This window comes from Musa acuminata, chromosome BXJ3-8 (assembly GCF_036884655.1).
Source record: "Musa acuminata AAA Group cultivar baxijiao chromosome BXJ3-8, Cavendish_Baxijiao_AAA, whole genome shotgun sequence".
Taxonomy (NCBI): Eukaryota; Viridiplantae; Streptophyta; class Magnoliopsida; order Zingiberales; family Musaceae; genus Musa; species Musa acuminata.
The window spans coordinates 44690493-44701896 of NC_088356.1; the positions used below are offsets into that span (position 1 = coordinate 44690493).

Genomic DNA, 11404 nt, shown 5'->3' on the forward strand with positions numbered 1-11404 from the left:
CTGTTGTCTCATCTACGGTTGCTGCTTCTTTAAGTTGATTATCATTTGGGAAATAGCAAATATGATTTAGAGAGGAAGCCCGTTTTGGAGCAAAATTTGATCAAGAAAGTTGACACATTAGCCCCATCGGTGCTGAAGATTTCTTGCGTTTGAGATGGGATTTGACTGTACGATATTTTTGTTCCCATGGTTTGGTTTTTACAAGACTGACTCCCCCAACGAGGTTCAGTTTTGATGGTCAATTAGGAGAACAGTTTAGAAGTATGGGTTTTGATGGTCAATTAGGAGAACAGTTCAGAAGTATCAGTTATGGAACACATATGAAGACGACAAACATCATGTATGATTCTAAGTGTATTAGCAAAAGCTTATCATTTTAGGACTAATTAGGAGAATAGTTGTCACATCAAAAGTCTTTGAATTCTTTTTTTGTTTTTTGCTAGAAATCTATCTAGGAACAAACAAGAACTAAACAAATCAGTCTCGATCAGGAGAGTGTTAACAAACAGAGTCTTATCTCCAGTTTTGGATATGCTTATAGATTTTATATGGCTTTCATAATATTGTTTGTAACAAGAGGAATTAATAATTGTCATAAAGGTGTCCTTCAAAGTTCAAACCCATTTACAAAGGATGTTCTTACTAAGATAGCTTATCATTACCAATGTTATATTGATTCTAATATCAGTTATCACAGTTTAATGGGATGATCGACTAATTAATCTGATTGAACCCGAAGTATCAAACAAATATACTTAAACACAAGTTAATGGTAGTAAAATACATTTTACTCTTATAAATATTATATTCAAGTCTAATCTCATTTTTGATACGAGCCTAAATCATACGTTGAAAAATAGTCAAAAGATAACCTTTCGTGAGTATCGAGCGACATGTGAGTATCGAGCGACAAAGTTTTCTAAGAGGAATCAAGACAAAAGATAACCTTTCGTATTAGAGACACACACACACACACACAAAAAAAGGAAGAATTCAATGATTCATTGAAATGGATTCTCATTCTACCTTCAGTTAATTTGCTACAACATTTCTTTATAAAAGCTCACAAAAAATGGATTAGTATCGTAAGTAGAACACACAAACCATCAAGGCACTGCTTCTGGTTTGTCGTTGGCTGCTGATAAACCAAATGACACCACACTTACAATGGCCACCGCCGAGCAGCAGAAGAGTATAGAACTGCAAAGAAGTAGTATTTATTAGATTAGATAGAGAACCAGGTAGATAAATTGACATGATAAGCCTTTTGGTCAGAAAAAAAAATGCCTTTTATCAATTACCTTCGCTTAGGTTGAAATTACTCTTACGGCAAAAGATCTCCAAAGGGTCTAAATGTTGCTGTGAAAGTAGGATTTTGCCCAAGCATTCTTTTCTGCGATAAATGATGTAATCGTTTGCAGCCACATGAGCGAGGCAATTGGATAAATAAAATGATGGAAAATGCAAAATCAATAAAATTAAAAAGAGATGCAAAAATAGACCAAGTAGTTAAAGATGACATGCAGATTTGGCATTTGCAACAGGATAAAATAGCAGCTGCAGAAACCACCGCATAATCTATCAGGTTGACTTTGCAGAGACTACAAGGTCCAAAGGGAATCTCATCTTGTTAGTAATAGTTATTGAAGATGCGTATGATTTAATGAGATATGACCATTTATTATATCCACTTAACAGAGATGGCATGTGCATCAGCTAGCAGTAGAAACATCAAGTAAATAAAATAGCATTTGCAAAAAAAAAAAAAAAAAGAGAATATGTAAATCCACTTCATATCTATAAGGCTGATCTATTATCGCAGAGACCACAATATCATACCCAATGGAATCTCATCTTGTTAGTAACTGTTATCCAAGACAAATTACGATTAAATGAAATATGACCATTGTATCATATCCACTAATTGAAATGGCATATTTCACAAGCTAGCAGTAGAAACATCAAGTAACCATTCTTTCTGTATATTTGGTTGCTTTCATGGGATCATTTCCAACATTTGGTGTATTATCTGCATGCATTAAAGCCTTATCAAAGAATACTCACTCAGCCCAAGAAGGACCATGCTTCCTTCTGCGCATGTTTTCTTCCTCTCCATCCTCATCATCGGAGTCTTTGTATGGAGATATCTCATATGATTGAGAATTCAGATTTTCTTTAGTGGTAGACATCCTACCTTGAATTATTCCTTTCAGACAATCCGAGCTGATAACCACCTTCAATAACACAATTAAAATAAAAAATCAGGAAAAAAATAAAAATAATTGGTAAAAAGACTAATTTCAGAAGTCAAGAAACCAGAGACGACACAATCAGGTGCTAGAAACTTTATTTTGAATGTAATAGCTGGAATGGCCTGTGTATATGTATATATATGCATCATGCATATATATATATAAAGAATCATACAAAGACTCTGATTTTTTATGTACACAAAAATCTTCATGGCCATTAATTTGCTAAAACCTTATGAAGAAATTCATCATGTAAAAAAGCCATCGAACTCTCAGAAAAGATTCAAGTGAAATAAAAGTTTTACTAAAAAAGTACAAACAAGTTCACTAAAACATATAGGTCAACATCCTCTAGATAATTAGTAATTAGCATGGCATTCGAAAAAAGCATGTTAATCTTGGGATACAAAATTATCATTTCACAGTTGTTTAATAAAAAATGATGATGGCACAAAGCCTCTATCCAGGGACTACCTTGGTGGCTACCGGTTCCACTTCCATTGTGTTTCTAGACCCAGCAACCTCCCCTCCTTTTTCTGATTTCAGTTGCTGCTTTGCTTCTAACACTAGACCTTTCTTCCTTCCCTCATCATCCTATGTCCATGATCATGTCAATGAAGGAACAAAATGTCCAGAAGATCTAGATATAGTAATGTATACCAAATTAGAACTTACTGCAGCTTTACATCGAAGTTCTTTTTCCTCTTTCTTTGTATGTAACCTTTCATCCTGTTCTCTTTGCAACTTCCGAGTTTCTTCAATGCATCTTCTTTTTCGTTCCTTCTCCTTCCGTTCTTCTTCTCTCTGCCTCTTCCTAGCAGCAATATCTGCTTCCTTTCTTCTCTTTTGCTCCTCCAACTGTTTTTGCTTAAGTTGTTTCTCCTGCTCTAACCTTTCACGCTCAAGCTTTGCTGCTGCTTTCCGCATCTCACGTTCATTTTGTTTCTTTTCTTCAAGATGTTTCGCAGCCTCCGCTGCCTCTAGTGCTTTTACTTTAATATCTTTCTTTCCTACAGGGTAACATCATCATCATGCTAAAGGACTAATGCAATCACGAGCAGTGAGCCAGTATCACACCGATCTGGGTGATATCAGCTACAACTGGAGAAAACTACTAATATATGCAAATGTATATGAACATAGAACATATGTATGGAAATATTTTTAACATTATAGAATCATAGCACATAATTTACCAAATATACAAGATTCATTAACATCTATACTGACACAATCTAGTATGAGTCTTTCTTAGGGCCCATCATGAACATAGCATTGCTCTTTCTGACTCTGAAACAATATTACAGCAGTGACTCATGAAAGAAGTCTGCAAAACAGTAGCCACTGAAAATAGCCACAATATCTTGAAGAAAAATAGCCACAATATTACAATTTCTAAGCAAGACTACAAAATTCAAAATGCAAATTTGAAGATTAGTATATTAGCATAAGAAGCTCCACAGTATATTGAGGGAAAATTAAAACAAGACATCATGTTCAGAGAACTTTGTAACAGTACTTGCAGGGCCTTGAACACAAATGCCATATGCACAGAAAAAGTAATTATTAGATCAACATCAACATGCTTTAGTATACAATGTGTACTTAGCAGGACAAGGACTCCATACTTATAGGACAAAATTTATTAGTGGTTCAATAAAATTAATAAAAAAAAACAGATTACTCGATAAACTAGAGATCACAACCTTCCACAATCAGAGCTCACCATTACACATTCAAGGCTCAGAAAACTAGAGTTAATGGATAAATTGAACAAGGTAGTCTCAATGTGCTGCATGATCTAAATTTATTTGAGACTATCTGGATTGTTCCAAGAGATAAATTCAAGACCAAGTATATGGGCATCATATAAGAGTAATGTATGTACCTCCAGCACTCTTTGTTATAAATTGGAAAGCAAGCTAAGAGATTCATTGCACAGGTGTTTACCATTATTATGCCAATAGATACATGCCGACAGACACAGCCATCCTTGCCAAATAGCATGGGCTCTTCACCAAGTTGATTCTGGCACAACATTGGCGTGGCAGTAAATGACGTTATGATACTACGCAGGCAAACTAGCTAGCACAGCATGGTATCAAATCAAACCCATAAGTTGCTTAATTTCCAATAACCTAAGCAAACACCCATGTAGAACAATGTCACAAGGGAAAATTCATATATGCACAATCAAGGTACAGGGCAGAAAAAAGAAGGAAGCAACCAAGAATGCAAGAGATCAACAATTTGCAGATGTTCTTATCTTCTTATCTCTGGCAGCAAATTTAGGTTTAGTTATTTCATATAGAGTTGACAAGCGATGAGATGACATTTAGATACGTACTCAACATATGTTTTGAAACCTAAGTAAATTTCACACTAGCGTTAATAGTACCAAATTTTCTAGTGCAGGAAAAATAAACAGAGAGAAAAAAGTTTTAAAGGAAGTTGACGAGCGACGAGCAAGGAAGTATAAAGGACCTTCTAGATAGGTGTCATAAAATTTTCCCATGATCATAAGATAGATCTTTATACCAATCAATAAGATGACATTTAGATAGGTACTCAACATATGTTCTAAAAGCTAAGCAAATTTAAAACTAGCATTAATAGTACCAAAATTCTAGTGCAGGAAAAATAAACAGAGAGAAAATGGATCACCTTTTGTAGTTGTTGCTTGCTGCTTTTTCTGAAGCATTGGGATGAAAGAAGATATATTGGAGATGATATTGCTTGGCTTACAGCCTTTCAGAATACTTGCTTGGCTTCTATTCCTTTCAACTGCTTTCACATTTATTTCTGGCTTGTTACATAAGGATTTAACCACTTTCCCCTCTTTCTTTCCATTAATTGAAAGACATTGATTCTCCTTATCTGCTGTCAGATCTTTATTGCCAGTATAAGCAGTTGCCAATAGCGAATCAAAACTAGTCTGAGTTCCTGAGTGGGATTTCGCATTTGAAAATTCTAGACTGCCACTTTCAAGGAGCATCTTGGTAAAAGGAACAAAAGTTGATGCATTTTCGTATACTGAAGTGACATCTTTAAGTGATTCCCTATTATTCAGAACTTGGTTTCCTCTTGAGCAAATCCCCTCTTTGGAGGTGCTTAATTTATCCTGACGCTCAATATCTTCTGTGGTGCTAGAATTTTCATCAATTCGAAAGCACACAAGTTCAGGGTTAGTACCCACTGTCTGTGAACTGGCACCACTTCTACTTGAAGCCTTTCTCAAGGCGGAATTTTCAATTGGAGGTGTCTGAGGAGCTTTACTACTTGCCCATGCAAATCTAGCACTGAAAGGCGTGCTATTGGAAGAAGACCTTTCCACAAACGAACAGTCAAAAGATGAGCCCAAGCTGTTGTAAAGATCAGAAATTTTGTCATGTTCGCTTCTAAATTGTCTTGTGTAATCACCATAAAAACATAGAGAATCATTGTGCAGGCGCTCCAAGAGGCCATTAGGTAACAACTGAAGAAGATCAGGAATGTTGTTGATTTTATAGTTTCCTGAAGGACGGGCCGTGGGTGTAACCAAATGTGTAGAATTGCCTTGCTGCACATCCAAAGGAATATTTTCTTCCTTGAAACATGGATAATCAACATCATAGCAGATATCATTTTTCTTAACAGGAGATACACCAATACTGAAACCCTCGAACTCTGGCATGGAATCATCACAGTTCATGGCCAAATCATTCTGAAAGTTCGACAATACAGATGCACCATATTTGCTCAAACTTTTCCCTGCATCAAAAACTGTCCCCTCCTCTATAGACTGTAAATTGTGGCAATAAACTTCAGATACTACATGACTCAATTTTCCATCAGCATCGTTTCCAGAGGAGCCAGGTTCTTTTGGTTCAGAAAGAGTAAACTCAGTGCCACCAATTTCAATCATTAGAGAGGGCCTGGAGTTTCCATGGGCCAGACTGGGAGAAGTCACATCTTTTGTGCATTGAGTTGGCAAGGGAATATCCATGACTTGGTCTTTACTTTTCAAGCAAGAGTCATCCTACCAAGTAAGACAATTATTAATCTAAAAAATAAGACAAAGATAAACCAAATCAGCAAGCAGAAAAGCTTCATATAGGCTTGCAGATCATGGAAAGAAATTCATAACAACATAAACTTGCAACAAGATGCTTCTAAGGACTATTAGACACAGTCTGCCTATAAAAAACACAGGAAATTCATTGTGAGAACATGGAGAGAGGGAAAGGGAGTGATGGATAAAGCAATTTCAATAAAGCTTAATAATAGAACACAACGTACTTCCAAGTGATTCTAAATCTTTCTAATTTGCTTTAAGGTACAGAACTACATACTGCATCAACTAAATTGCAGAACTACATATATCTTTACTACTTAGACATCTCTATAAATGAACAAGTGTAAACATAGACATATCAACATAGCAAACTAGACTACTATAATATTAGTCCAAGTAATTTCTTTTAGTATAACAAAATAAAATGACCTTTTCGATACCTCTTTCAGACATTGCCTTTTGCTTTGTTGATGAAATTCTGAATTGCTCCTGAACTCTGCATTTTCTATATCCATATTCAATATATTTTCAGAGGGAGATGGTGTGATCTGCATTTCTTCCAATGGAACAGTTTCTGAGCTCACTTTGCTGCTACAGAAAGTGTCTTCTTGAGTATGCAGGAGCTGATGAAGTGTTATTCTTGAAGTAGCAAGAACACCATCTGAGTAACAAATCAACTTTCTCCTCTTAGGCCATGATATTTCACATGCATCAGTCATTAGTTCACTTGATCGTTTTGAACTAGTTGTATTACCAGTTAAATTTAGTTCTGAATAAGAGTAAGTCTTCCCATGCCTGTTCAAGCTTCTTAAAAAGTACCGAGATTCCGATGAATGATTCTGAGTTCTAACATTGTATGATAACTGAGTGATACTCTTTTCCATTGCATCCATTATATTTTCACTGTTCTTGTCCTTCTTGGTTACTGACAAAAATTTCTCTAGTGAAGGTGAAATATAAGCATTCCCTTTACTAAGACCAACATCCTTTGGAACACTAGTAAAGTTCCTCAGAGAATAGCTAGCTCTTGTAAATTTACTCTCCATTTTAGCAGCATTTGGTGATTTCCTGCTGAGGATTGTCTCACGAACATCTCCAGTTGTGGTGTCAATCAAGTTTTCGTTGGCTGACAAAGACATGTAGTCATCTGAACAAGGCAAATCAGAACCATCAGATATATAAACATCAAAATTTGCAGACGAACTTCTTAAATGTTGACATCCAAGTCCTGCAGAATCATTTTCGGCAGTATCTACAATCAGAGTGGATTGGGAAACTTCTGCACTACTGTTTTCCACTGTAACGACCTCAACCGCTTCAGTTTCTAGGCTAACTTCATCTATCAATGACACTGAACGAGCACTCTGAACATCATCTGTCAGTTGGTCTTGGCTGCAAACCGATCTTTTTACAAGCTTTCCCTTGCAACTGCCTTTTGTTCTGTGATCCACTAAGCTTCCATCAGACTGTTTCTTAGAAGAATCAGTTGCACTTACCATCTCCAATGATCTTACAGCAGGAACATGTGGAGATATCTTTGCACATAATCTAGATCCAACCGTATCGACAATGTTAAGTAATTCATCTCTCTCCACATGATCTTTACCACTAGTTCTTTCAGCTTCCTTTCTTATAACTTCCGTAGCAGCCAAAACACTCTCATGTTGGAGCTGCTTTTTCCCTGATAAAACGAGCATTGTTTTAGAATTTCTATGGAGTTCTTCATCTTTAATACACTGAAGAGATTCTGAAAAAGAAAACTCAAAGCAACTGCCCTCAGTTTCTCCTGCAAAAGTAGTGGTACGGTCCTTGTTTATATCATAAGGCTTAATATTGTCAGACGAGTATTGAATTTGTTTGACATCAGAAATTATCTGAGGTTGTCTGGTGGCTACAATGCTTGCCTGTCCACTTGTTGTAGGTTCACCACTTCGCTGCATCGTTGACTGCTCTGTCAGGCTTCTTGATGGACTTCCTTGACAGACATTATACTGAAAATTTTGATGATCTGAAAAGTTCAAACAGGATCTTAACATTGAGGTAGAAGATGTCGGTGCATTGGTCAAATTCAAGTTTTTAGTTTCCTCAGACAATGATGAATGCTTTTGATGATTCATATCATATGTTGTAGAGAGGGGACAACAGTGTGATTCTATTTCCTTTGCAGTTGAATCTCTAACAGCTACCACTGCACTTTGCACAACTTTAGCATTCGAGGCATCCTCTCCAGGCTGAAATGCTCCAAAGTCAGGTGCAGAATCCTTGCATAGCGGATCCTCTTTTAATGACGGTGCTGATTGAAACTTCCTAAGTGCACCTGAAGTACAAAAAAGATTATTTTTCTGAGAAAAGGAACCATAAAATTTTTTATCCTGATGGCAAGCTTTTATACCATCAAAACTAAGTTTCTTCACAACAGCCAATAATTGATTGTGAGAATGATGAGAATTTTCAGAGGGTACTGCTTCCAGTCCAGGAACAACAGAATTCGATCCATTTAAGACAAACTCCTTTGCAAGGGCCCCTGTACACTGTTCCTTGGCTGAAGCATCATGATGAGAGTTGGCTATAAGATCAGGTGCCTCTCGTGATACTGTTTGCATAAAACTTGCTTGGTTTGCAGTTGCTTTACTAGTGATGAACCCTGAAGGACTTAATGGTTTTGATATGTTGTCAAGAGATGGAAGACAATCAACTGTTTGAGTAGCTATACCATTAGGAACCATTGAGTTCTTCATATCTGATGTTTCTTCATCATGTTCGGGCATCAAAGACGCAGCCATGGTGCGAGTTGCTCTACGAGCATATTGTTTTACGGTACACTCATTTCCAGAATTTGCAGCATTCAATTTTTGGTTAAGATGACTCTCAGGTTTCCTTTGCATTGACCTGTAGCATTGAGCACTTGCAATCTGGTCAAAGACAGGTGAATCCTTAACATCTTCAGAGCATGCAATATAACACTCTTTTTCATGATCTTTGTAAATACCATCACTTGTGTCTCCATCATTGTGCTCTGGATAGATACATTCATTAGAAATGCACATTTCACTTGCAAAGCTACTATATTGACACATATTGGTACTCTTGAGTGCAGGCAGGGTGTGGAGAGTGTTGTGATTTGTCGAAGGAGTGGTGGCCCATGGAAGAGGAAATATGATCCCTTGAACAAGCTGCTCCCTGATTAACTCTGCATAAAAATAAATATACTATAAAAAAAATATACGCTGAGTACTGTATTGCAAATCCAGTAGCTCATTGAATGTGAGGCTCTTTTAAAATTTCCATAGGGTTAGATAAAAGTTGCCATGGCTCTTATTAGAAGTATACATTTGATAAACACCAATCCCCATACCCAGCATGCACATGACAACGGAAAAAATCAAACAACAAAATAGTTAGGAAATAATTCACTAAGTTCTTCCAATCACCCACATAATACCCACAAAGATCACCTTCAAACCGCCATATATTTCCCTCCAAAAATGAAAGACATGCGAAAAGTCCTTATCTACTCTCTTACTAAATAGGACAGAAATCAAATTCTTACCTTTTTTAACATTCTTGTCTCTCCTTCCTTACCGCGCACCACACAGAATGCAGAGCTTAAAGGTTCCAATCTCTCTACTGCTTCATATTCCAAATTCACAGGCATCCTTTAGTGTAAATGCAAATCTTTCAGCTTAACTTGAGTTGTGTCTTAAATTGTAGATTTGCAACTGCCACTGGCTTCTCAGAGACACAGAGGTCCGAGCAGCCTGCCAACCAGCTCCTAGAGAAAAGGAATTGGAAAGCTGTTGCCCAATTCAATGTCATCCCAGATTGTCTGCCTAAGACATTTGAAGACTTAATTTGCATTCTACGATATTGTTGCATATACCTAGCTGATTTCCCAAAATTTCCATCCCAAACAACACATAGGAATCGCTATTGCAATTCTAGAACCCAAATTGGACTGGATAATTCACAGATTTCATAGAACAACTTTCGGATTTGTCAAGGCCAATGAGAAAAAACGACGAACAATCGCTCGATTCAGCGACAAGTACGAAAAGAAAGAATAGTTATTGCAATTCTAGGACCCAAAACACAAAGAACCCGAAACCAAGTGAAAGATCCAAGAAACCCAGGGCAAGGAAGACGGCAAACCTTTCGGGCGAAGGGCGTCGGATCCGGTGTCCCAGAGCCAGGGAGGGGGCCGTCTGCCGTCGGCAAGAAGGTTGTAAGCAAGGGATTGGCCGTACGACTCGATCTGCTCCCTCAGCTGGCCCTCGATCCAGGCTTTCCGGTCGAAGACTTGCATGAAGAGGTGCTCCAGCGTCGTCGTCATCCCGGTCCTAGTCCGGTCCGATCAAGAACAAGAACGACGGATTTCGGAACCCTAACGGCAAGAAACCCAAATCGAGGAGAAAGCCATTAGGTTTAATCGATACCTCGGCGAGAGAGACCGAGAGAGAGAGGTCGGTGAGCGGGGAACGATTTGAAATGTTCGAAGGTGAAGAGGGGGGAGAGGTTTGAGGTTAACGTGTACCGAAGGAGAAACTTATGCACACAACATTAATTGAAGTTGGCCACCCGGAAAATGAAAATAGTAAATAAATATAATAATAATAATAATAATAAATAAATAAATAAATAAATAAATAATAATAAATAGATATTTAGATATTTATCATTTCAAAGTTCAAAAGTTGCCACATATTTTATTTAAAATTTTAAATATGAATTTCTTATATATATGTTAGAGTTAATTACTAGTAATCATAGTTATTATTATATTTTAAAATAATAGAAACTTTTGATATCTTAAAATGTGTTTCATTACTTTTATCAATTATCTGATCCCTTATAATTTCTAATATTTTTTAAAGGAATTATTGCAGAAAGATCAATCTATGCTTCTTCAAGAGTGAGTGATGCATTTTATTGCAGCAGTCATATTAAACTCCACTTATCAAACCTATGTAAAACTCATTATAACATGTTTTGTAATGCTTGTACCGATCATTCTTTCAAGAAATGTCACAGCATACCTTACCATAATATAAAAGGTCACAATGATTACATATAACTCTTCATCACATGAATGGATGGAAAT

General features: G+C 36.8%; 1 protein-coding gene across 1 annotated transcript; it reads right to left on the reverse strand.

Annotated features, from left to right (window-relative positions):
* Nucleotides 1-985: 985 nt before the first annotated feature.
* LOC135645492 (uncharacterized) lies at nt 986-10802 on the reverse strand. The gene is made up of 8 exons (XM_065163897.1): nt 10456-10802; nt 6747-9496; nt 4917-6270; nt 2928-3262; nt 2727-2846; nt 2065-2234; nt 1302-1393; nt 986-1200 (listed from the first exon to the last, which is right to left on the reverse strand). Exons 1-8 carry the CDS (start codon nt 10634-10636, stop codon nt 1163-1165), a joined length of 5040 nt encoding a protein of 1679 aa, XP_065019969.1. The 5' UTR covers nt 10637-10802; the 3' UTR covers nt 986-1162.
* Nucleotides 10803-11404: the final 602 nt, after the last annotated feature.

What these genes read in the sequence shown, in the direction of transcription:
- LOC135645492 (XM_065163897.1), bottom strand. Translation starts at nt 10,636, where the DNA reads ATGACGACGACGCTGGAGCACCTCTTCATGCAAGTCTTCGACCGGAAA. An exon ending in GCAAGCAACAACTACAAAAG is followed by an intron (nt 3,263 to 4,916) that starts GTGATCCATTTT and finishes GTTACCCTGTAG; the next exon opens with GAAAGAAAGATATTAAAGTA. An exon ending in AACTTCGATGTAAAGCTGCA is followed by an intron (nt 2,847 to 2,927) that starts GTAAGTTCTAAT and finishes TCATGGACATAG; the next exon opens with GATGATGAGGGAAGGAAGAA.